Source organism: Girardinichthys multiradiatus, chromosome 12 (genome assembly GCF_021462225.1).
Source record: "Girardinichthys multiradiatus isolate DD_20200921_A chromosome 12, DD_fGirMul_XY1, whole genome shotgun sequence".
NCBI lineage: Eukaryota > Metazoa > Chordata > Actinopteri > Cyprinodontiformes > Goodeidae > Girardinichthys > Girardinichthys multiradiatus.
In genome coordinates this window covers 500,001-527,176 of record NC_061805.1, presented here as the reverse complement: position 1 = coordinate 527,176, position 27,176 = coordinate 500,001, and the positions used below count along the sequence as shown (strand labels likewise).

Genomic DNA, 27,176 nt, shown 5'->3' with positions numbered 1-27,176 from the left:
ATCTTTGACCCAATGCTTTTCAGTCACACCTCAAATGATTTATCTTCCACCTCAGCCATGGAACCTTCTGCTTCCACATTTTTTTTTTAACTAAATCAGAAGATGCTGATGCTCCTAGACCCAGTAGAAAGTTCCAGTGTTGTGGAAGATCTCTTGTCTTGTTTTGGTACCAAAGAAAACTTCCCCATCAGTCCTCAATGACTATAGACCTGTTGCCCTGACATCCAATTCAGTTCAATTTTGTTTTATTTATAAAGGGCCAATTCACAACACGTCATCTCAAGACACTTTACAAAGTTAATTCAGTTGAATCATACAGATTTCAAGTCAGGTACATACATTCCAATTAATCTTAACTATCAAACAGTGCAGTCTGATTCAGTTTATTATTCAAATTGGTTAAGAGTTTGTCTGTCTACGGAAACCCAGTAGATTGCATCGAGTCAGTGACTTGCAGCATTCACTCCTCCTGCATAAGCATGTAGAGACAGTGGACAGTCACTGGTGTTGACTTTGCAGCAATCCCTCATACTGAGCATGCATGTAGCGACAGTGGAGAGAAAAAACTCCCTTTTAACAGGAAGAAACCTCCACCAGAACCAGGCTCGTTGTGAGCGGCCATCTGCCACGACAGACCGTTTTTTTTGGTTTTCTTAACCGTGTGTTGTCCAGCAGAGTAGTGCTCAGAATTGTTGTCTGAGTGCCTACAGGAGATCCTTCCTGCCCACAGCCATCAGCATCTACTATGGCTCTTTGAAGAAACCTGTATAATAGGGGCTACAACAAAATTTGATTTCCCTTTGGGATTAATAAAATATTTTTGAATTTGAATTTAATTTGTATAGTGATTATTAACAGTTGGGTATTTGGAGTAGTCATTACTGATGTTTCTGTACTCTGGGCTCTTTGAGTGGGCGAGTTTACATTAAGTATTTTGCTAGCTATTGGTGGTGGTGCATGTTCACTTTAGTTGTTTCAAGGCAACTTTGCAACACTTTGTCCATTTTTTCTTGAATGAACAATAAAGTTTTACTTAAAAATAATTACTTTTTTTCTTTTTGTTTTGTTATTTGTGTTTGTTTGGCAAAAAAAATTTACAGAATAGTTTTGTAAATACTAAGTGTGTGTGTTTTTTTTACAGCTATCTAGTTGACCAGTGCTGGAATGGCGGTTGCATCTATTTGATCATTTTGCGTCGAATCAAGCGAAAGGCCCCTCTCCCTCCTTGTGTCAGGGAAAGTGTCATTATTCCTAACAGGATGGGCCACTGTGAAAACCAGCAGGACCAGCCGCAGGACATAGATGATTCTGATGAGGCAAACTACAAACGCACACGCAAGTTTGGCGTCATATCACGGTCATCGTTTAACCAAGACCTTAGGGAAAGTACTGAATCAGAGATCCAAAGCTGCCACTGGAACTCTGCTCTAAATACTGATGGAGAAGTCAGTCCTCCACTGGAGGACTCAGATTGCAGCACAGACTCCTCTCCTCAGATAAGAACTATTCATTCATACAATGGAGCTGCTGCAACTCTGCCTGGAAGAAGTCACAGTCAGATGTTGGAATGCAAAATGCATTCCTTCACCAGTGAAGCTACAACCCAGGTGAGACGATCTTCTAACATGCTCCGCTTAAGTTTAACTGCACATGGAATGATACTAGTGTCTTAATTATTTACACAATTATACAAAAGAAAAGAGACAAAAGGAAAATATTGAGCAATGGAAATGCACACAGTGGTCTACCTTCAGTTTCACAGAAATGGTATACCCCTGTTTTAGATGGATTTACAGCATCCAGATTGGAGAGCGAAAGAGGCACTGGCAACATGTGTCGTTTAGATAGGATACAGTTAACATTCAGTAGTATAATAAAACCTTAGACCAAGGTGTCCACCATGAGCCTCAACTGTGTTCTTACCTTGGGTGGTAGACTGTGAGTGCATGGTTGTTTTACTCATGTGTGCCCCTCTGGGCCCAATGATTGCCTGAAAACCCATTTAGGGTGTTCTAGGGTTGTCACAATGCTAACATTTTAGCTCAATACTAATACCAAGAAAAATACTCAATGCTTTTTGATACAAAAATGTGTATTTTCTCAGTGGAAAACCATTAAGTACTCGGAGAGTTATTTATTTCACAAAATAAATTAGATAAATAAGAAAACAGTGCTAAGATCCGTGAGGGAAGTATCTACATTGAATTCAGTTGAACAAACAACTGGAAAACCACATTTTAACAGTGTAAACAAGTACCTGGTCCACTCAAATATATTTAGCATCAGGCCTGTTCATTATCTGTGTTTCAGGTAATTTTGCATTTTCTTATTTGAGATTCTATTCTAGCTTCAGCAGGGTAGTTTTCTATGGGATCTGGCCAGTTGGTGGACTTTTGTCAGCTTTGACTAACAAACTAAATTCTTAACTACTTGGAATAACACTGTTTGTTTATATTAAAATGTTGAGCATCTAGAAATGTTTTTTCAATATTACTCTGTTTCTTATTTGCTATAATTCCCACACTTTTTGACAGAGTTTTTACCTTTTCATAGCCTGCAGTTTTGACTGTTGGGTACAAATTGAGCATCTCCTTAGTTTGTGAATGTTTTGTATTAAACTTATGCACCAGGCAGACAGAGCCATTATGGCTAAAAGAAGCTACATTGGGAAGAACGAGTGTTTGATAGACTGCCGATTTTGCAGCTTTTCTCATTTCCAAAGCATGTAGAAGTCTTTCTTTTTTATCATAGCTACTCTTCAACTGTGAGTGATGGAATCTATAACAAAAATCCAGAAAATGACATTGTGTGATTTGTAAGTCATTAATTAGCATTTTATTGGATGACATAAGTATTTGATCATCTAACAACCAGTAAGAATCCCGCCTCTCACAGCCCTGTTAGTTCTTCTTTAAGAAGCCCTCCTGTTCTCCACTCATTACCTGTATTAATTGCACCTGTTTGAACTCGTTATCTGTATAAAAGACACCTCTCCACACACTCAATCAAACAAACTCCAACCTCTCCACAATGGCCAAGACCAGAGAGCTGTGTAAGGACATCAGGGATAGAATAGTAGACCTGCACAAGGCTGGGATGGGCTACAGGAAAATACCCAAGCAGCTTGGTGAGAAGGCAACAACTGTTGGTGCCATTATAAGAAAATGGAAGAAGTTCAAGATGATGGTCAATCTCCCTCAGTCTGGGGCTCCATGAGATCTCACCTCGTGGGGCATCAATGATCATGAGGAAGGTGAGGGATCAGCCCAGAACTACACGGCAGGACCAAGTCAATGACCTGAAGTCAGCTGGGACCACAGTCTCAAAGAAGACCATTAGTAACACACTACACCACCATGAATTAAAATCCTGCAGCGCACGCAAGGTCCCCCTGCTCAAGCCAGTGCATGTCCAGGTACGTCTGAAGTTTGCCAACGACCATCTGGATGATCCAGAGGAGGAATGGGAGAAGGTCATGTGTTTGATGAGACAAAAATAGAGCTTTTTCGTCTAAACTCCACTTGCTATGTTTGGAGGAAGAAGAGGGATGAGTACAACCCAAGAACACCATCCCTACCATGAAGCATGGAGGTGGAAACATCATTCTTTGGGGATGCTTTTCTGCAAAGGGGACAGGACGACTGCACCCTATTGAGGGGAGGATGGATGGGGTCATGTATCAGGAGATCTTAGCCAACAACTTTCTTCCCTCAATAAGGCATTGAAGATGGGTTGTGGCTGGGTCTTCCAGCATGACAACGACCTGCAGCACAGAGCCAGGGAAACTAAGGAGTGGCTCCATAAGAAGCATCTCAAGGTCCTGGAGTGGCCTAGCCAGTCTCCAGATCTGAACTCAATCGCAAATCTTGGATCTGGAGGGAGCTGAAATTCCATATTGCCCAGTGACAGCCACGAAACCTAAAGGATCTGAAGATCTATATGGAGGAGTGATCCAGAATCTCTGCTGCAGTGTGGGCAAACCTCGTCAAGAACTAAAGGAAACATCTGATATATGTCATTGCAAACAAAGGTTTCTGTACCAAATATTAAGTTTAGTGTTTTCTGATGTATCAAATACTTATGTCATGCAATAAAGTGTTAATTACTTACTTAAAAATCACACAATGTGATTTTATGTTTTTTTCTTTTAGATTATGTCACTCACAATTGAAGAGTACGTATAATAAAAATTAAAGACTTCCAAGTGGGAAAACTTGCAAAAGCTGCAATGTATCAAATACTTGTTCTCCCCAATGTAAGTATTAAAAAAATAATGTAAACTAATGCCATCCAGCATTAATAGTTTCACTGTTATAGATACAAGAGCTCTGATGTTCTAAATTCTTAATAAAAATCTAAGTGTTGACTTTAAGATGTTCTCCATGTGCGACTCAACCTTTAGGTTCTTATGGGACATCAATTATCTGCAGGACAGAAGGAGGTGAGACTTTAATTACCTCTTGGACAGGGACAGGCTAGACAGAATCCAAATACCACCTGACAGCGTCTCCACTGACTACCACGCTGACAGTGATGGGACGTGAAATGCCTGCAGCAGTGTCTGAGGTGGTTGTGTTTGCATAGGCTGCAAAAATCCCAGAATTTCAGGCGGCAAGCTTCCTTCCTGGTCTGCAAAAACAAGTTGTGTTCATGTCAAAATAATTTTCTTGAGTGTGTTTTAGGGCAAAAGTCATTCTCCAGGTGCTGTCCCCTAGGCTGTTCACATAATCACTTGGTAGTTCCAGGATTTTATTAGATTCAGTGCACCAAGGTTTTAAGATTCGGGTGGAATTGCATCTTACATGTTACATTGCTTCAAGAATATTAAAAGGAGATTGCTTTGTAATGCACACCATTTAAAAAAATGTCTGATATAGTCAGGGTTGCCAAAGTAATTAAAAGAAATGGTGAATGACCTGCACTTGTATAGCGCATTATCATGTCCGTAGAGACCCCAAAGCACTTTACACTACAATTAGTCATTCACCCATTCACACACTGACTGTGGTGGACTATGATGTAGCCACAGCTGCCCTGGGGCTGACTGACAGACGTGAGGCTGCCATACAATCATTGCCACTGGGCCCTCCAACCACCATCAGCAGGCAAGGAGGGTGAAGTGTCTTGTCCAAGGACACAACAAGTGAGACAGACAGAGCGGGGGTTTGAACTTGCAAGTCAGCTGGTTACAGGACGAACCCCTACCACTGCCACCACCGTCAAAAAGAAAACAGGACTAAAGCTTAATTTTAATTTAAAGCTAAATTTTTATCCTAAAAGTATCCTGAAAGGGTAAAATTCTGAAAAATAATATTAAACTGTTCATTGTGAGTTATGCTTTATTAATATCATAATTTCTGTGTCTTGATCTTGTGTGATGAACTTTTTCAACATTTTTTTTCTCCCTTTCTAGGTCAGAGAGGGCAGCCACATCTGGAAGATGCACATGGTAAAAGGTCATGAGGGACTTGGCATACAAATAACAGGGGGACGTGGCTCCAAGCGCTCTTCTCATGGCATCATTATTGCTCATATAGAGAAAGGGGGTGCTATTCACAGGTACCAATGGTTCCAATAAATTTGTATTTTTTTCTGTGCACATGCAATGATACCAGTTTTTCTTGTGCCTTACAAATTCTTGTAATGAATAATATCTAATAAAAATGATCTGTGCGGAATTTATGTAATATGTCTTTCAAGCAGGATTAGTGTATTTGTAACTTTATGTTTCTTTCAGGATTTTTAGCATTAGAATTTAGGTTGGTGGATGTTTTAACCTTTTATCTTGATGTCTTGTTTTTCCAACAAATGTTACTGCTGTAATAGACTCAGGTACCATCATGTGACCATTTATTGTCCTTATAAAAGAAATAAACAAGATATTGCTGCATGGACAGTGAGATTCTGCTCTCTGCTCCTCCTCAGTAGCATTACTAAACATAAAGAAACATTCTCTGACACAAAATACAAATAGAAATGGCATCCAAAGCCAAATTTCCATTTTTTATGAGATCTGACTAAAGAAATCACGTCAGAATAGTTCAATGGAATTAATTAGTTTAAAAGTATATCAAATTGTAAAATTATTACAAGGTGTGTATACAAATATATGGTACTATACTGAAATCACATTGGAATAAAAAAGAAACATGTACAATCGTGTTAATTATGAAAAGATCTTGACTTTGATTAGACCATTTCAACACCTTGATTCCTTTGTCAGCCGTGCTGTTGTAGACTTACTGCTGTATTTGGGGTTATTGCCCTCATGCATGACCCAGCTTATACCAAACTTTAGCCATCAGTCAGACAGCTTAACATTTAACTCAGGAATACTTCGATGTTCAGAGGACTTCATGGTCAACTCACTGACCATTCAGGTCATGTCAATGGGTGAATTGGTAGATCAAGCCCAAATTATCACCCCTACATTGCCATGCTTGACAAATGGTATTAGGTGTTTGTGTAGTTAAGCTGTATTTGGTTTTCTCCAAATGTGCTGCTGGCCAAAGGATATCATTCTAAAAGGCTTGTGGTTTGTTTAAATGCGACCTTAAAGTTGTCGCTTCAAGAACAGCAACGTTTTCGACTTGCTCGTTCCTGCTGATGATTATCAAGAGCCAGAAGTACCAAAATGCTTAATAAATTATTTGTTAAAAGTTTTTTTTAAATAGAATCTAATAAATACATATTATGTCATTAATGAATTAAATACACCAAAAATGAAATATAAAAATTAAAACTTGAGTTGATTATGTGTCAAAAGCATGTGTAATTAAATCAATTATTTTACATTTCCTGTTAAAAAAACCATCACGATATACTTTAAACTGCCATCAAATAGATCCTAACATCTGACTGGTTAACGACACAACAACTTACCTGCAGACCAGTTCCATCATCTATAGCAGCTGTAGAGTTTGATGGGTAATGCTGATGGATAAAATAAGTTCATGATTTGTTGAAATTATTAAATGATACAGTCTAAACTAAATAATTGCTACATTATAAATATGTATTCATTTAATTTATCTTCCATGCCATAATCATCCACTTTACACTATAATTGTCATGTTGTAGACTGATGATGTCGTCATCAGTCTACAACATGTATATTTACATTTATCCAGTCTCTAGTAAGATGTACATATTTGTAAGTAAAATAACTAATCAATATCGAGCCTTTTTCATTAATACTTAGATAATTAATTTTGCTTTTAAATTGAAAGAACTATTTTCACATCTCCTTTTTTAATTGTACAGTTGTTCATTTTTTAGAACATAAGTTATTGAAATATGTATGTAATGTTCGTAATTTTAATAATTGTTTTAATTATGACAAACAAAATGTATTTAACACATAATTACATAAGTATCAAATTGTTTAAAGTTCTTCGTATAAGCGTAGCTTTTACTGGGCTAAAATTATGGCACCGCATATTACACTTTGTAGTATTCATCACTGGAGATTCAAAGATCAAGTAGTGTCCAAAAATACTGTTTCTATTACAAACTTACAACGAAATTCTTGCTATTTGCATTCTAATTATATTCATCATTCCCCCTTATAGCATAATTGCGTAAGTCATATTTTAGCTTACTGTTACAGTATCAATAAACCTATATAATGTGCTTGCTGAAAATGTGTTTTTCTTGTTTTCTGAAAACATTCAACTATGCTTTTGGCAATTATGCTAAGAGGCTAACGACGTGTTTGTGGATGTTTCAGGGATGGACGTCTCCATGTTGGTGATGAATTACTCATGGTTAATGGCCACTCTCTAGTGGGTCTCACACATCATGAGGCGGTTTCTGTCCTTCGCTCCACTACTGGTCTTGTCCAGTTGGTGGTATCAAGTCGGGTAAATGCATGTTTGCGCACACACAAACTAACAAACACACGCCTCGTTTAAGTAACTGCATGGGCATTACACACTAACTCATTACACACAGCCATTAGCCATCTATTTCAATTTCAACAATACAGCTGAGCATGTATAACTCCAATCTGAATGCATAGAAAAGTGCTGCCAGGTTAAAGCAGTTTTAGTTTAGAGAGATCAGTAAAGAAAGTTCTATTTTCCAGACCTATACAATAATGTCACATGTGAGAACTGATTTCAGTGTAAAAAAGCATAATCTGAGAAGCAAACGTTAACAATTATAAATGTTAAAAGGTAAAAGTCGACTCTAGGGCTGTTGGTACTATTAGTACAGCTCTGTGACATTGGGCTCTTTAAACGTTATACTGAGGAAATGGATTATTTTCCAATGCTGTATCATAAAGTACAAATCAGTTTGATTCTGGTCCAAAAATGATTCTCAGTTTGGATTTTTAGACAGTGTATTGACTTTTTTGACTAAAGCTGAAAATGTGTTTTTGTATGAAAATATTGTAATTAATTGAAGGGAATAAAAACTAATATTTGATGAATATTTTTAATACAGTACTGCCTGTTAAGACAATGAGAATCTGACATACATTTAACTTCAACCAAGAACCTTGAAACTTGCTTAGTCATCAACACGAGTACAGAAGATGTATCTACTTTATATGGAGTTAGTGACTGTTGTGTTAAATAAAGCCACATTTGTGTTACAGAACTCTGATCTTCATCATAAGATAAGAAAAAAAATGAAACTAAAACAGCATTGATGTACCATCAGACAAAGGCACTGGATGTTGATCATTAACCTGTAACCAATTAAAAATGTTATTAATTTTATTAGTGTTAAAATAATATCTTTTTATAAGATAATATCTATATAATTTAAATCTTTTAAGGCTCTCAGACTATATATTGCATATAGATGTTGATCAAATGAGTGAATTTTTATTCATTAAAATACCAGCCAATAATTTATTTACTGATATTTTAATTCACTGATGGTTGGTATACTGGTAGGGCAAAATCCTTCTGATCTGACCAGACCCGACCACAACCTCACCAGAACAGAGTTTTTATTTTATTTAACTCTCATAATTCTTAGCATGACCTATGTTCCCTACTTTGCGACACCAATAATGCTGTCGTACCATCAGAACCATAAATTAAGTTGATCATGTTGAATGATCCTAAAGTATTTCCATATTTTGCCTGGATGTGCAGGTAGCAAATCCCAGTTGGAGCAGAGACATTCCTGTGCTGCGTAGCATTCCCCTGTGGTGCAGACTGACTAAGATTATGTTGCTGGCAACAGATTGGTGTTATATGTTATTTCCACCTACATCTTGTACAGCGGTGAAGCAGTAAATGACTATAACAGATTACACATGATCCCTTATAAAACCTATTTTTGACCATGTTGGAGCTCTCCCAACTGCAAAGTTCTAACTACAAATGAGCTCTTTTACTCATGCTGTAAAGCTGCAGGTACCGTTGATGATTTTCTTCTTTTAATATTCCAAATTCATTGGAATATTTTTTGGTTGTCTGTCTGTTCATAGCTGCACCAGACTTTTTTCTACCTAAGATAAAAAAAAAAAAAAGGCGTATAATTCATACATATTTTAACCTGTCCCTTTAGGAGGAGTCTGAAGTGGATTTTGAACACTTCCCCTCCACAAGCCTTCCAGACCTTGTCAGCACCTGCAGAACCTCCTTATCCCTGTTTCAGCCTGCACCCCCCTGCTCTTCTCAGACCTTCAGCAGCACTACGGGTCTTCACAACTCCTCCCTGGTAAGATTATTTCACATATAAATGGAAGTTTGTTTCATAGCACTAAAATTACACAAGTGACCAGCATTCAAAGCATCATTGATCTTGTTGAGAGCTAGTCCTAACATTTGTTCGAAGAAATCCAATGATGCCCGGAGAGCGCTGAATACAGGTTCCCCTCAGAAATCCTTCAAAGGTGGTCTAGAACACTTCTATACTTTCTAATAAAGCAAGATTTAAAATGCAGTGGGGCATATTTCCCTGGGGAGGTCTTTCTCTGACAAAATAATTTTATTTTTAATATTTTTAGATCTGGTTTGTTATATCTGACTCTATTTTCACATTATGACGGACTGGATTACTGGAGCGGCATGCTTAGTTTTTGGGCATTAATCCATCCTGATGTGTTCCTGTGCCAGAACAGTATCAAATCATTTATTTAGAACTAGAACAAATCTAATACACATCGTTGTGAAACAATTTAAATAAAATCTCTGTGTTTTTGTAGTTACCCAGCCTGGAGAACCTGGAGGAATTAAGTCAGGGGAAGGCATCAGAAGGATGCAGCTGCAGCCCTACACCCTTGAAGATATCCACCCAATCCCAGGGTAAGGAAAACCTTTCTGTCTGTCTGTCTGTCTGTCCGTCCGTCCGTCCATCCATCCATTTCTGCTGTTTTTTGGACCACGTTATTTCTTCCTGGGATCTAGTCCTTCCATTGGACACTGAAGTGTTATTAAGCCTACCAATAGATATCATTTCTTAAGCAATTACTGGATTATCTATGCTATTTTCTCCTGGAGCAATTTGTCAAAAACACCTTCTCTGGAAGGTAACCAGGAAGCCCTCTCACCAGATCAGCAGACCCCCTCCTTTGTGGCTGAGATCATAACCCTGTACCTAGGGCTGAGGCTGGACACCCTCACCTTCTGTATACGTTGTCTCATTATTTTAACCTTTGTCCACATTTCATGACCAGAAGTGAAAGTTGGAAAATAAACTGACATTTACCTCGACAATTTTGACTCACAAAAAGGCTAAAAAAGCCTCAGGGACTTATGCCCTATCACATTTCTCATGTCACCTGCGCCTATCTCTTTTAGGGCACTTAACTGGAGTAGCTGTTAAAATATTCCACTGTGAAATGAAGGTCGCCTTTAAGAGTCAGTTGTCGTGCATCCCAGCTTGCCTGCACTTGTCATTCAAACAGGCATAAAGCCTCCATGTATCTTTTTGTTTTGTTTCAGGAGGAATGACAATGAACAGGAAAAGTATTTTTTTTTAAATGAACAGCTTGGCCTTACTCTTAAAACTGCTGATTGTCATCATGGCTGATTTTTCTTTGCTCCTGACAAAGGGCAGGGACTTCTTCCCAACTTCATGGCACTAGAGTATTCCATCTACCAATGGGATTACTTTAATAACTAGTACCAACCACATTATGGCAGCAGTTGTGTGCTGCTGTTTCAGTAATGGTATTTTGGAAAACCAACCCTGCCAGACTCGCCCATTCCACTCTCACTAACAGACTGGGTGCACATTAGATAAATCCATCCACCAGGGGAAGGTGTCACTAACTGTTCTGATCCAAGTTATCATCATGTAAGAAACCAACTCTGCCATTCATCCCAGTGGGCAAATCAAAACATAACATATGTGTCATCAAAAGTTCAATATTCACTGTTTTCAAACAATTTTATCTTCCTTATAGAACTAGTTTAGAGAGCATCAAGGTGAATGAAAAGCAGTCACGGCTTTGATTTGAAGGTGGTCTTCCTTTTCATTTATTCTTTATCTTGTGAAACCACTGCTACACATTGCCTTTCATTCGTGCTTGAGCATGAAAGTAAAAACCATCTGGTATTTCAAATAAGTATAAATTCTGTGGTAGACTAATACAGAGGTGCACCTTTCCTCAAGGGCTGGGGTCCTACAAGTTGCAGATACATTTCTGCTGCAAAATATGCAAAATTTAAAAGCATGAATCATCTCCACAGTTTGTCACCTGGTTTTGCTGAAACCTACCAATTAAGCATTCATTGAAATCGTAAATAGTATGACTAAGGAGCCAAAAATCTAAAACACACAGAAGAACAGCCTTTGAGGACCAGTTACCCATCCCAGCTTTATCTGATATTTCCCAACCCTGATAATTGGAGGCCCCTTTGCTGATTTTACACGGCTCGGGTTCCGTGTTTCAATACATCAGTCAAAGTGATAAAAGTTAATGAAATATTAATCCCTGGATTTGATTGTATTCTAGTATGTTTGTTTGTAAGTTACGTAAAGTCTATTTATTTCTGTGAAAAACCTATTATCAATGTATTTAATTCTTCCTCAGGTGGCAACAGTCGGCTGGAATCAGTGGGCGAGGATGATGAACTGTTTGTGGAGACCAGTATCAGTGGCAATGAGGTGGCAGAAAAACCTCCACCTGGCCGACGGAAACACTCCCTCCCTCAGCAGCTAGATAGTTCTGGAGTCAGACAGGTTACTGAGCTTCATACATAAGATACAACTGAAGATGTTAGGATGAACATATAAGGTGCACTTCACTTCTTAATAGGTTCTTAATAAGTTGTGCTCTAGTGTTCTGTTTATAAAGTCCAAGATCCTGATATTACAGCCTTTTTAGAGGTTGTTGTGAATTCAATTATACTGTACCAATTCACAACCAGTTCGAAGGTTAATAGGTGAAAAGTTCCCATTTAATTTATTTCACACCATCCCCAGCATGTTAATATCAACATCAGATTCCGTTGAACATATTTTTCAGATCAGACAGACTCTGGAAGAACATTTGCTGCCTCTGCCCATGGTACACCATGGACTCCTGCTTCTTCTGCTGCTGTCTTTGGTTCGAAGCCCCGCTTTGTCTGTCTCAGTTGTGTCCTTGCACAAGACACTTCATTCGCATTGCCTGCTGATGGTGGTCAGAGGGCTCGGTGGTGCCGATTGTAAGGCAGCATCTCTTCTGTCAGCTGTGGCTGTAATGTAGCTTACCACTATCAGTGTGTGAATTAACTTGATATATTACTATACAAGTGCAGGCAATTTACCATTTTACTTTCTTTGCGCACAGAGTTAATGGCAGCAGTAGCTCTTTCAATGGGTTCATCAAAGAAGGAGACATACCGAAACTCTGAGCTCTGAGCTACTGGTACAAACCATGTTTTGAGAAGTTTTTAGAAACAATAATCTTTTGACACTTTGAAATGATTTAAAATAAATTCTCTACCTTCATCTCAAATTAACATTTCAAATTCACATGTTCCTCCGTGTCTGTCACACCACCCTATCTGAACTCTGCCTTCGCTTTCAGAGGTTGGCTTCAATAAGATTAATTTTCATGCTATGAGATGTGAGAGGACATTTTTGTTTTAAGCAATAGACAAAAAAAACTTTAAACACATTAAAACTTACTAACATTTGGTCCTGACACAGATAGTATTTCTCTAAAGACAACTAAACCCAGGTTAACAAACTGAAGTTAAAGTGTCTGATATATAGAGACAGCATCCCTATCTAATGATTAAAATCAAATGGGTGAGAGAAGCCTGTAATGTAGAAGGGAAGGTCGTATTAGAAAACATGACTAAGAGAACAGAAAGGCGGTCATGACTGTATAAACAGATGGATGAATATTAATTCATCTGAAAGTTGTCTTTTTTTTGTATATTCATCTCCTTTTTAGGACTATCAGATAATTAAGAAATCAGCCCGCTCCCTGAGCACTATTCAAGTAGAGTCTCCATGGCGACTGGCACAGCCGTCTATTATCTCCAGCATAGTGCTGATGAAAGGCCAGGGTAAGGTGAGTGCTCTCCTCTGACACATATGCATATCTAAAGCCCAGATGATGTGTGTAGGTAAGCTCTGCGGCAGTTTAAATGTGTAATCTTTTTAATATTGTGTGTTTTATTTTGAAATACATACAGCCACATTGAAGATGTACAGCTGCTAAATCAGGGATTACATTGTGCATATACCTGAAGTTACACTCCTAATCACTTAGCTGGGGATCAGTTAGGGATTAGTTTTAGAACATCACTTTTCCAATTGGAGGATCTGAGGTTTGATCCCAACCCTACAAATGTTGCATTGTATTTATTTTCATGAGAGGGTTGTATTTTTGTAGCCTTGTAGTCGTTGGATGAAGAATTGTTATTTTAGTCATATTTATTCATGCTTTACATTATAAAAAATATCCCTGACAGCAAATGTTAAACCAACTGTTACCAATTTGGGTTTTAAGTTAGACAGCCAAATTAGAGCAGTTGTAAAGTCCTGGCAAGTGAAGTCTTTCTGTCTAGGCAACTCTTTAAAACAGTGATCCAAGCTTTTAATTCATCCCACTTACATTGCTGCAATGGACTTTATGTTGGAGTTAGTGAGTCTCTCATCTGCAGCTTGTTCAAAACGTTGCTGCATATCTTTTACCGGTACTCGAAAAACAGAACATATGACCTGTTCTGGCTTTGTTCAGTGGTTGCTTGTGCATTTTAGAGTTGATTTTAAAATTCCTATTTTCGTTTATAAATGTGTGAATGTTCTTGCCTCACCATAACCCCCCGGTTCTTTATCCCTACTTAGCTTCTCAGTCCCTCGGCTCAGCTGACCAGCAGCTGCTGCAGGAACCAAGGTCTAGGAGGAAGCTCAGAGAGGCAGGGCCTTCTCTTGTTGCTCCTCTACTATGGAATAACCTACTCTGCATATCAGAGAGGCTCCTTCAATGTCTGCATTTAAAATTCATCTTAAAACCTATTTTTATTCTTTGAACTTCAGCAGCAGTGAGACTTAGTTTAACCTTGTTTGTTTTAATAACTTTTATCATTCTTATGTCATATTTATATGTTTTTTCTTTTAATGTAGGTTTGTAGTTTGTTGTTATGTGCAGCGTTTAGTTTCAGCTGTGGTTGTTTTAAATAAAGTTGGTGTGGTACGGTACACCATTATTCATGCTCTGTTGGAGCTGGTTAGCGTCCAGCACCACAAACAAAGAAATCACACAAATCTGTAATGATGCAGAACAGTTTGATCTAGTATGCAGGGACTCCTTATCTGACAAATGTTAGTATGTGGAATCATTAAATTGAAGCTTTATTTACACAGGAGATTATTGTGGATTCAGTGCTAAACTGAAGGGTTTGTTTAAAGTCCCATACAAAATGTTTCTTCGCTATGACAGTGTTAAATGTTTAAATGTGCAGATTTTTGATGGTCAAAGGATGGTCTAAGCTGCTGACTGCTTCACTCTCTGTGATGTGATATGGGCTTCTAGAAGAATCAGACTTTTACTACCAGACAAACTACACCAGTTTGTAGTCAAAGCCCCCGACTTTAAGAAGAATTCCAAACACTTATCATATCAACATATCAACAGCTTGTCAGCTGCAATATCAGCAAAAACAAGACATTGGATTTGTTATTCACAGGAAGTTAGAGTAGCTCTGTCTGTTTTTTGGTTTTTGAAAATCCAAACAGACAAAGAAAGCACAGAGGAGACTCTAAAGATCAGTGTGAGGAGGTGAAGAACAGGAATAGTACTGAGAACTGATGTGTCAGAACAAATGATTGTGCAGGGAGGTGAGAGTGAGTTAGTGTATGAATGCAGAATTCCTTTTTGGCATTCACCGTGATGTCACTTCTACAGGGCCTTGGGTTCAGTATCGTTGGTGGACAGGACTCGGCACGTGGGCAGATGGGCATTTTTGTCAAAACAATTTTTCCACATGGAGCTGCATCAGCTGATGGGCGGCTGAAAGAGGGTAATCATTCCTTTTTATTCAATGGAAAGATTTGCATGCACAAAATGTAACACTAATCTATGTTACATTTATGATGTTTATTGAAAGTTACAAATGAGATATAGTGCTCATATTTTCATTGATGTCACTGTGCCAGAGCTGCCACCTTTAGTGTTTTGCACCACACCACAGGAATACATAGCATTGCCAGTAATTACAGTATGTTTCTATTAACATCGGTATGTGTGCTCAGAATGTGGCCACAAAGGTTATCAAAGCAGGTGATTGCTTACAGTAAGGTTCTAATGAGGCTCATACAGAAACATTGCACCCTTATTGCATCCATGTTATGTTATGTATAAATATATTTAGTTTTTTCATTGTTTTATTGTAACTTTGCATGCAGTCTTGCCAAATCCCTCTTGGAAAATAGATTTTAATGTGATCAAAAATGCCATAATATAAACACACTGATGGCTGAGTTTCATCTGGGAGTTTCCTGGTTATTGACTAGAAAGAAAAGAGACTGAGAAGAGGCTGAGTGGGGGTTCTGCCTCAGTAGTGGTCTGGCCAAATCAAAGTGAAATGTAAGCAAATGTCAACTGATTGAATCTGATGGTATGTACACTACCTGTCTGTATAGGTCTCTATGGTACTTTAGTCATGAATTAGCTCAATATATGACAAATTAGTAGTGAAGGACCTTTATTGTGTTCACAAATAATACCGATGGCAGATTTGTTCAAAGATCAAAACATGTTTTGTATTTTTTATGCCTAAAGGCAGCTATTCTTATTATATATTATTTTCAATGCTGAAAACTGTGACAAGGAACTGGTGTATTGAGCAGTGAGAAAAGTCCCTCTACTGAAATTCATTTTGGGGAGACGATGTATCAGAGAACAATTTCACAAGCTTTCAGATATGTGGATAATGTAAAAATAAGTCATGAAGTTATATAGCCGGATTTTAAATTACATTGTAACATACTAGACATTTTATTCTTACCTGAGATGGAGTCCAGGCTTCTATTCAACAACTTTTGTAATAAGATGTGTAGATGGCACACACACTGCTCCTGCAGAAAATGAAGGTGGCTGTGTGAATAGCAAACCTTCTTCCAGCATCAATGTCAGGTATATTAATTATCCAAAAGTAAAAGTATAGTCACAGCATACTCAAGCTCTTGTGTAATCTCTGCGCTGCTAAGACCATGTATGATACCGTCTACATGATAAATAATGTGTGTTAAGTGGCCCTATTCAGCACATGCTTTCTAGGTCTTAAAAAGTTTATCCTGAGCCTTAGATTTGCCCGTTTTTGTGCAAATAATATTCCTCTTTTTTCTTTTTTGAACATATTCAAACATATTGAGCAGAATTAGAGCAGAATTACACAGGTAGCTGATAAGGAAAGTCCTTCTAAAAAAATAGAACTGTCTTAAATAAAACTTTTAAAAATGTTTAAAATGACATTGTACTGAGCCAGATATTAGGAAAGAAGACTTTTCTGTTAAAATAGCACCGTTAGGTTTTTACTGTTTATTTGAGATTTACAATAATTACGTACTATAGGATACTCCATCCATCCATTATCTGTACCTGCTTATCCTTGCAGTGTCCCGGGGTATAATAATGGCAGTGTAAAACATGCAAAAATTCATGTCTTACCTTTCTGAGTTACATTTTTACTTTGTCCGCTTGAATTGTTGCTTATTTTATTTAATTGAGCACTTTTTTATGCTACATTGCAAATGCAGAGAAATGTTTAATTCTTCGAGTGTTATAGCCTGGTCAAACTAACACATTTTTTCTGGCTGAGGCACAAAAAATCTGAGTATATTCTTTATAAGCTTGCAGGAGGAACTCCTTCTCCAGGACAATTAAGATACTCAAAGTTGATTAAACTTAAGGATATAAGCCGTTCTGGAACTGAAAACTCAAATGTTCCCACTCGGGTGAAGCAGCTGTAAGTAGGCTTGCCAGGTGGTGTGGTTGACGTGAAGATCTTGTTCTAATTTAACTCTCATTGTGCAGGAGATGAGGTTCTGGAGGTAAATGGAGAGTCTCTCCAAGGACTCACACACCAACAGGCCATTCAGACCTTCAAAGTGAGCTTCATGTTTACAGTTGTTTTAGATTTTCTGAACAAATGTTATAGCAGGTGATTGTTTTCCATATTGCTTGTTACAAAGAGGGTTTCCCTTTAAACATAAGTGCATCCAAATAAACTTGATGTTTTTTTTAAGCAACACACTAAAGATTTGCAAAAAAAAAGGACAGTGGATGCACTGTGTAAAAATCCCAATCTTCCTCACCTTTTTAATGGACAACTTCTTTTGTTTTTCCAACAGCAACTGAAAAGAGGGGTTGTGACCCTCACAATTCGCACTCGTCTGCGCAGTCCCAGTCTAACACCATGTGCAACCCCAACCCTTCCCAGTCGCTCCAATTCACCCAATACTAGTGGGGGCACACCTGTCCTACTAGGTGTGGAAGAGGCTGAAAGCCACAAGGGTCCTGGCCTAGGTCCAAAAGACTGCATCATCATGGAGGTTACTCTTAATAAAGGTTAGCACTCGTAATGGAAAACTCAGTTACCTGTCAGCATATCTTGATTTGGATTTTACCTTGTGGAAACTTGCTGAAGAATATGAAATCTTTGTTGTTGTGTTTTTTGGTTATTCTCATATATTGAAATGGAAAAGGGAAAGCTACCATTGTATGAGTAAGAGCATGATTCATTCATTGCATATCTTTATTTAAAATTCAAAAGCAAAAAAAGTTGAACAGATTATACCTGATGGAAAACAATGACTGAATAGCGTCAAGGAAGCAAATTCATGCAAACTGGTGAGCTTTTTGAACTGATACTAAATTAATGTCTTTATCCATCTGTTCAAGTATCAACAATAAGTCATTTAAGTATTGTTTGTGTTAATAATGTTATTCATAACTTGATTTATGTATTCCTGTGAAAACGTTGATTCAGCTGTGTTGGAGCAGGGATATATCTAAAAATTACAGGGCAGTAGCTCTGGAGGACTGGAGTTGGAGACCTCTGCACACATTGATACACAGATCAGTAGGAAACTTGAAGCTGGAATTGAACCCACAACTTTGGGATTGTAAGAAGACTATTCTTCGTACTGAGCCATAGTCGCCTACAATAATACACCCAATTGTATCTTATGTACTGCAGCTGATAATCATAGATACAACCATGGAGTGGGACAGGCTGCCGATCCATCCAACAGTTTAACGACCATACTGAGGACCCAAAATATCCAACTGAACCCAGAGAGTGTTTTAAAATGTTTATTTTAATGACTTTGCTGGTGGGAAACAGGAGGCTGCTGGAGACACAATCAGGAACCACTGAAAGAAAGAGACGTGTTAATGGCTGCTGAGGATTCAATGGCAGGTAGAAAACTCAGAATTAAAGCAACTAACCTTTTCAGACACCAGGCAGGGACTGGTTCTGTTGAAAGGTTCCAGAGGAATCCAAAAAGCAGTCGCAGAGAGAGATGACATTACAGCAGGCTGTGTCTTGGCTGCAGTGGGCAGCTTTGATCTTTGTGACAGAAAGAATCATAGAGACAAGGATCTGTAAGACATGCTTGGGTCAGACAGCAAGGACAGCTGGATATTTACTCAGTTACTTCAGGCTTTCAAAAATCTGGCACTGTCTGTCTGCAGGAGAGCAGAATATAAAGGTAGCAGAGCAGGTGCAGGGGATCAGCTGGATCTTGATTACTGCAGAGCAGGAGGAGTGTGAGAGCATGCAGATAGACAGGCCAGAATCATAACAGAGTGATCGGTTGACATTTTCTGAGCAGCTTGTCAGAATATGAAGAAAGGAATCTGAACCGCTGCTACTGCCTGCAAATCTTAAAAGAACGGAAACTAAAAAGGAAAATAACACCAGGTGTCAGTCTTTTAAAAACAAGGAGAAATCAGCATTTGTATGCACTTCTTCTTCTTGGCTTGATCTGTTTTTTCTTTGGATTAGAAGGTTGGAAAAGCATTACGCAAAAGACAGTACCATTGACGAAAAGAAAAAAGAGAAATATGTGAAAAGAATAAAGCTGACAGAAAGTGCAAAAATCAGTCAAAAGTCATGGATTAAGCTGGTGTAGTTTTGTGGACCTTTCTATTGACCACTTGAAGTGCACTTACCCATTCACACACATATATTCAGTCAGCCTGTACTGATTTTCTTTATTGTGGACACAAGGATGAAAACACCATTGTTCAGTGTCTTGCCAAAGAACACTTATGGGATGTTCACCAGAAAGTACAAACATGTCTGTCTGTAGAGATATACACTTTTTCAGACATCACTGAGGTCAAGCTTATGTTGGGTGTTGGGTAACGTGAAGACTTCACTTTTTACAGTGAGAAGAGTCAGTTTATAGAGTAAGCTGTGTGCACTCTCAGATCATAGTTCTGCAATAAACCGACAATTAAGATTAAGGATCACTGTGTCCTTTCACATCATCCAAATCAATCCACACTGATCTTGTGAGCATTCAGAGCATCCAGCTGAAATTGTAAAACCAATGGGGGGTGGCTTACAACTTGTAGCATTCACCTAACCAATGCATGAGAACATGTATAGGGGATTTGTTGTGAAGGTGTTCTGAGTTATTTGTTTTCATGCTGGCTCTTTAAATGCATTTAGTGGTTTAAATACAACCAAAGGTGTTGTGCACTATCCTCAACATGTTGTCTGCATCAGATTCTGCTGACCATCGCATTTATCAGTCAGACTGTGGAAGATCATGTGGTGCCCACTGCAGCCTCCTGCAGCATCTGCTGTCTTGGCTCTGTACCATATCACTGCATCACACCATCCCGCAATCGTATATAACCGTTCACAGCACATATTGGTTACTTATTGGTTACTTGTTTGTTTCTACCTCCTGGGTCGGATCGTCAGCGTTCTCAACCCACCCCCACTCGTTTCATCTTCAGACAATTGAACAACAGAATGATCTAAAAAGGGATCATGTTTAAAGTATAACCATGCTGTGAAAATGTCCTCTAAGTTTAAAACGCAAGACCCTTTACTGCTCACCTACTGAAGTAATCCCCCTAATGGATTACAATACTTGTTTGTCCAACTTTTCAAATTTTACAAGAAACTGTAGCATAATTTCTTGTACTCGTAATAAAATGTTTATTATTTTAGAACCTGGAGTTGGTCTGGGTATTGGAGTTTGTTGTCTGACACTGGAGAACTCTGCTCCTGGTATCTACATCCACAGCTTGGCTCTCGGATCCATTGCCAAGCTTGATGGAAGGCTCAGGTAAACTGTTTGAGTTTGATTTTAATGAACAACCTGATGCTGTTTTGGCTGTGCTGTCCTGACACATGTTCTCTGTGTGCAGCCGTGGAGATCAGATTCTGGAGGTGGACTCTGTCAATTTTCGTCATGCTGCACTCAGTGAGGCTTACGCTATTCTCAGTGAATGTGGTCCTGGACCAGTCAGTCTCATTATAAGCAGGCACCCAGACCCCAAGGTGAGACAAACCCAAACTGCTGACAGGCTCAGAATTGACATTCAACATAATTGTTTAGCCTTCATAAGTACAGCGTAAACTCCTGGCATTTGATATAATAGATAAATATTCAGGAAACATCTCTAAAGCAAAAGGGTTCTGTATATTCAGCCAAGTGTTGTTGGCTACAGCCTAGCATAGAGTAGTTACAGTACAGCTGTTCCTTACTGTCACTAAAGTCATTGTCCACACAGCTATTTATTAGCTTTTTCTTGAAAAGGATACACTTCTTAAAAATATTAAGAAATCTGTTTGTTCTGGGTTATGATTATGAATCTACATTTTCAGGACAGCATTTTGCAGTTAGGACTTATATAGTTTTAATAAACACTGAAAATGTTTTTATACAAACAGTAATAATGACCCATGTTCTGTATGCAAGCACACACATGCATACACATATACACATTATCAGTAGGCAACTTGGGTTCACTGTTTTGTCCAAGAAGACTTGTCCTTGTTTTTTTCTAACATGTCCTGTCCAGCAGAGTAACACAGACTTGTTGTCTGAGAGCCAAGAAGAAGCCCCAACAGATTTACTTTCACAAGTGGAGCATTACGGTTTTATCTATAATGCTCCGTTGAGATATATATAAAAAACTTTATTGGAAATTGCTTTGGAATTTTTTTAAAATGCAATGGACACAGAGACGGAAACGAAAGGAAAAAAAGAAGAAAGAAATGGAGAGAGAGGTGGGGCAAAAAGATAAAAGTGAGAAGATAAGAATAGAGGATAGAAAGAAAGATACAGAGAATACAAGATAAAACCCTAGAAGACTGCCTGAACACCTGCAGAAAGAGAAAGAAAGAGAGAATAAAAAACATTGCCACAGGGACAAACAGCATATGCATATATAACAACAACGGCAATGTCAAAGAAAAGTACTCAGTACTAATTAATACAAGATGTATTTAGTGGCGACCACAGCTCAATATAGAGTATATCTGTGTATCTGTATAAACACCTAAATTCAAACACCTGTGGATGTGTGCGTGAGCCTGCTTGTGTATATAAAGTTTCTCCATAAGACGACTCAGGACCAAGGTAGAAACGAAGGAGATCAGAGCCACAGACATCCAAAGGCCCTCCGGGGCAAGGGAGACCCGGTAAGACGACCGCCGGGACTACCGCACCTCCCAGGGAAGAGCAAAGGAGAGCCCTGGGGTAACCACCCAGCTCCACAGTGCATAAGCCCCAGGGAGCTGTATAGACAAGCCCACAGGCTCCGACCGCAGCTGTCTATGCTGGAACAGATCTAGCCATGGAACTAAAGACCCGAGATCCAAGGGCACACCTCCCCCAAACACAGGTTCGACAAAGGATATCGAGAACCACCAACACACTGGCAGGTAGAGGCAGCAGCCACCGGCAGGGAGAGTGCGGGGGGACAAAGGCCCCAGGAGAGTAGGAAGCCCAAGTCCCAAATTGACAGACACACGTTCCCACCCTCATGCATACACATCCAAACACCCAATGTAAAAACACACAAGAATGGACGCTGTACACTCCCCATACACCCTCCATTATCCCAGGTTCCCAGAGTAGCAACTAGCCCCCGGTTCCTTGACAACTCTTTTGATTATTCTTTTGATTCATTTTGATTTCAGTGTAAAACAGCTGATTTAGTCACTTTAACCACATATCGGCGACTGTGGCTCAGTAGGAAGAGTCGTCGCCTTGCAATCAGAAGGTTGTGGGTTCGATTCCAGCTTCCTCCTGCCATATGTCAATGTGCCCCTGGGCAAGGCACTTAACCTCAAGTTGCCTACCGATCTGTGTATCGGTGTATGAATGTGTGAGTGCGATTGGGTGAATGTGGCTCTAGTGTAAAGCGCTTTGAGCGGTCTGTATGACTGGAAAAGTGCTTTATAAGTTCAGTCCATTTACCATTTATCCAAACTTACAAAGTGAGAATTCTAATGTTAGAGAAAAAATGCAGCATTGGTTCAGCATTGTTGTTGTTTCAGTGATGCTGTGTATTTATTTGTGTGGCAGGTATCAGAGCAAGAGATGGATCAGATTATTGCTCGATCAACAAACAAGGAGAAAATAATCAGAAATAGACTCTCCTCTCATTACCAAGGTCTGGTTTTCACCCACAGTTATGTTTTACTTTCTCATGTTTCAGTTATAATTTATATTATTTTGTATTACATTTATTTTGTTAATTCCTCTGACCCTAACCTGAAGGTCTGTCTAATAAGAGCCCCCGGGCAGCGATGAAGTCTCGCCAGGCAGAGAACCCCTCTGCCCTCAGCTGGGCCATGAAAAGGTTCCTTGAGCCTGCCAGCAGAGTAAGTTTTAATCCAGGATTTTAGTTTTGCTCCTCAGTTTAAATTGCTTGTGTTTCACATTTGAAACTCTCTGTAATTGAATCAACAGTCTGGATGGGTAGTTATATAAACTTTAATTTAGTTTGTTATGTGCTCTGTAATTAGTCACTTTCTCTTATTAAACACGTGTTTGTTTTACCCACAATTACATCCTTATGATATTTGGTGCTGCAGTAATATTTTGTTTAGCATTTTTTTAACTACTTTTTCATGTGTGGGAGTCTAACGAACGATCCAGTTTTTGTGTTTAGTTGTGAATTTAAAGGCTAGACTTTTAATAAGTGCTTGAAATCTCTGAACCTGGATCAACCTTCCTTTCATGTTTTTCTTTGGCTAATGTTCATAATGCTGATGCAGGCATCCCTGAGCTCTGAGACGGAATTATCCCAGTACTTCCCTCATGATGTTCCTTGCCACTCAATCGCTTCTGAGTCCGTTCTGAGAAGCTCAAACAGTGAGCAAGGGCTCCACCAACTGGGCTGCAGTACCTCAACAGAAGATGATCCATTACAACCACAAAGTAGGAACACTTTGCTGTTTTTTACTTAGGAAAATAGCTCAAATACTTTGGGAGATTTGTAATGAGCATTTTGTTATTATATATGTTTTATATTTTACTATATGTTTTTCTCAGCATTCAGAACCTGTGTGACAGACATAAACCACAGCCCTGTATGTATGACATCACACAACGAGACTTCTGTCCCTTTCCATCAGCATCACACCCTGACTGTCTCCAGCCCCGTCTCAGTGCGGAGCCCACTGCTCCGCCAGCGAAAGGTCATATGCTCAGAGGATGAGCTCAGTGAGACCTCAGACAAAGCTGAAAATGCTGAGCTTCTGACCCAGCAACAAAAACCCAAAGCTCCACATTCACCACAGATTTTATCTGATTCCACATTAACAACAGGGCTGAACCCAAGGCAGCTCTGTGAGAGGGAGAGTGTCAATGGTCTTCACACTGTTACCTTGAAGAAAAGAGAGGATGAGACATTTGGGGTGGACCTGGAGATTATGTCATCCCCTCTGAGAGTTATGGTTGCTGGGTTAAAGCCTGACCTCGCTGCGGAATGGGTACGTCTCAATGAGCTTCAGTCTTTTTTCAGTGATACACCAAAACTCACACTTGAGTGAAACATCGTTAAAAAGATGTTTTAAGTTGTTCTCTCCTTTGTCGTCCAGGACTGTGAAAGCAAACTCTGCCCAGGAGATGAAATTGCAAAAATTGGAGATAAATCTGTGAACTCTTCAAACTACCAGGAAATTTGTGAACTTCTTCACAATCTTCCAATGACACTGTCTTTGGAGGTGAGGCGAGCAACTTCAGGTAAGACCTACACAAACAATGGCAGTCCGTAACAAGTGAGTTTTAAAAAGAGTCAAGTTGTGGCCCTTTTTAATAGTTACTTTAGCAGTCCAGAGGTATGGGACGGTGTACTTACCTGGATATAGGTCATTTAAATCTGTCCTAAAAGCTGCACATCTGCAAACTTGGTTTAAAAAACGTTTTGAGAGCATAAAAACATACAACAGGAATATGTCAGGTTTGGAAAGAGATTGTCTTGCAGCTCATGTTGCCACAGTAGCAGATATTCTTCCTTTGTTAAAGACCTTTAGCTGTACTCTCAGATCATACTGGGTAAAAGAAAAAGTACAAATGATATTGTGAAAAGCAAATGAAAAAGATAGAAAACAGAAAGAAAAAAGAGCTGGATCTTGAAAACATGTTATTTGTAACTATTATACCTGACAACCAATCCACACAGTTTTGCCATCTACAGCTTCTACGCTCATTATAAAGATTGATTTCTTCCTGGAACATTCCCAGAACATTTTCCTGAGTTTTCCCCATGTTACCTATTTTAGTCTGCTTCCAGTCTTTTTACTTTTGTACACTTGAAGTTTATTTAGCAGGGCTTTAGAGTCTTCCATGTTTTCCAGGAGTTATTTTTCATACACATTCTAAAATTAACACTTTTTTCCATATTTTTCCAAAATTCTTCTAATTCTGTTGTTTTAAGAGTTAAATAATTTCATTCAATCTTTGACAGCAATAACAGTCTCAAGTCTTCTTGGGGGTAATTCTAAAAGCTTTGTTTTAGGATATTCATATTTTAGTCTTTTGAAGCTTAGATGGAGAAACTTGGGTCCAACCTTTGCTTCCAGGGCTCTCCAGTGATATTCTGTGGCAGAGTCACCCATGTTAGTTACTACTAGTTTTGAGGTCATGTCGTTATAACTGACAGAAGCACAGCACATAAAAGCACTACAAAAATGCCTTAGGATAGCTAACATACTGCAAATTTGCAAGTGTGGCTTTCCCCATCTATCTGTTGCTCCCCATGTTGTCAAATTTCATCTACATCCTGAAAAGAACCGTACCAGAACAGCACCGTAAAAAGTGCAAGGCAGGATATCTGTTCACCATCAGAAAGGCTAAATATGTTTGTCAGAAATGCATAAAATATTCTTCCTGCATTATATCTTCATAGGACACACTAGAAGATTATTGTAAATAAGCAATGTAAAGATTGCTCCTGTCTGCTCTCTTTAGCTTTCTTTAAAAAAAGCAAGTGGTATTTATAAGTTGAAAAGCATCCACTTGGCTCCTTCAGACAAACTTCATGAAGTTCCAGAAAGCACCAGGCTTGTCCTTCTAGGCAGCTGCAAATACCTATCGAGTTACCAAGCAAGTTACCAGCATCTCTTTAGCATAAGTTGCCAAACATTTTAAAACATTTAAGGCCATTTCTCAGAGTTAAACCTAAAGTTATATCAAGGCTCTGTGAGTTCAACATTTGCTGCAGTCCCAGAGCCAAGTTTTTTCTGGTCTTTAACATTTAACTAACCGACTGACTGACTAACAGACAGACACACAATGATCCATTAGCAACATCCAAGAAACCAAACCACTTTACACAAACTGTCAACCAAAAACACTCTCTGACTACTGGTAGTGCAAATATGCATTTAAACATGTTATTCCCATGGGAGTTCATGGGAGTAAAATATGCTGTGTGCTGAGACTGAGAATTACTACTGTTGTTTTCAAAGGTTTAAGGTGAAACCTTAAATATAAATTGTTTTGTTTTTGTGTGTTTATTTGTGCTGTTTTCTTATTTTTACCAGTCAGTAGTTGCAGAATATGCCTTTAAATAGACTGCCATGTTGTCCTGTTTTATGCCACCCAAAGATGCAGGACCAACACTTCCTCACTCACTTCCTGGGAGCAGTCTGCAGCAGTCTGGCTTTATGTCCATGGTGATTATGTTTTACAGTGTAGTAGACATTTTAGTTATCACCAGTAGGTTGCATTGCTCTATAGTTTTGTAGCTGATTATTGTGTTACATCAGCTGTAGTGATTAATGCAAGATGGATATTGCTGTGGAACTTTTTCTCAACCCCAGTTTTTTCTGTGATTGGAAACTGTTCAGCATCTTCCGATCAGTTATGAACTGCTGAATGTACATAGAGGACTGAACATGGCACCACAATAAAAAAAGGAAAGAAAATATGTCTTCAGGAATGAAACACACTAACATTTAACTCTAACACTGATAAACACCTTGGCCCTTTTTTTTCTAAAAGTAGCTTCAATTGACGTCATTCTAAGAAAGATCTTAGAATTTCTCGAATTCTAAGATTTTCTTAGAATTTTCCCTCAGTAAGATAAAAGATATTTACGAAGCATCTTAGGCCTTCAGAGAGCTCCTAACATGAGGAAATGTAAAATGTAGTGAGGAAGACATTTAGTGAGCCTAAGAGTGTTTTAAGCAAAGAAGATGGTGGTTAGACAGAGAGAAAGGAGAGCTATTCTCTTATAATGAATAACTGTGAATTAATGAAATGCTACCATCCAGATCGCACAG

General features: G+C 38.7%; 1 protein-coding gene across 5 annotated transcripts in view; it reads left to right on the top strand.

The window, feature by feature from the left end:
* pdzd2 (PDZ domain containing 2) overlaps positions 1–27,176 on the top strand; it is a 75,032-nt gene that overhangs the window by 26,491 nt on the left and 21,365 nt on the right. For 4 of the 5 annotated variants that reach the window (XM_047381821.1, XM_047381819.1, XM_047381820.1 and 1 more), the window contains exons 5-21: positions 1,142–1,607; positions 5,414–5,559; positions 7,730–7,862; positions 9,529–9,681; positions 10,169–10,268; positions 12,002–12,150; positions 13,355–13,474; positions 15,314–15,428; positions 17,444–17,517; positions 17,761–17,977; positions 20,601–20,718; positions 20,801–20,933; positions 22,969–23,056; positions 23,164–23,267; positions 23,664–23,826; positions 23,941–24,380; positions 24,489–24,633. In XM_047381821.1, coding sequence (XP_047237777.1) covers positions 1,142–1,607; positions 5,414–5,559; positions 7,730–7,862; positions 9,529–9,681; positions 10,169–10,268; positions 12,002–12,150; positions 13,355–13,474; positions 15,314–15,428; positions 17,444–17,517; positions 17,761–17,977; positions 20,601–20,718; positions 20,801–20,933; positions 22,969–23,056; positions 23,164–23,267; positions 23,664–23,826; positions 23,941–24,380; positions 24,489–24,633 — 2,864 coding nt within the window. Of the gene's footprint in view, positions 1–1,141; positions 1,608–5,413; positions 5,560–7,729; positions 7,863–9,528; positions 9,682–10,168; positions 10,269–12,001; positions 12,151–13,354; positions 13,475–15,313; positions 15,429–17,443; positions 17,518–17,760; positions 17,978–20,600; positions 20,719–20,800; positions 20,934–22,968; positions 23,057–23,163; positions 23,268–23,663; positions 23,827–23,940; positions 24,381–24,488; positions 24,634–26,499; positions 26,568–27,176 lie in introns of all 5 variants that reach the window. The other variant, XM_047381822.1, reaches the window with a different exon arrangement.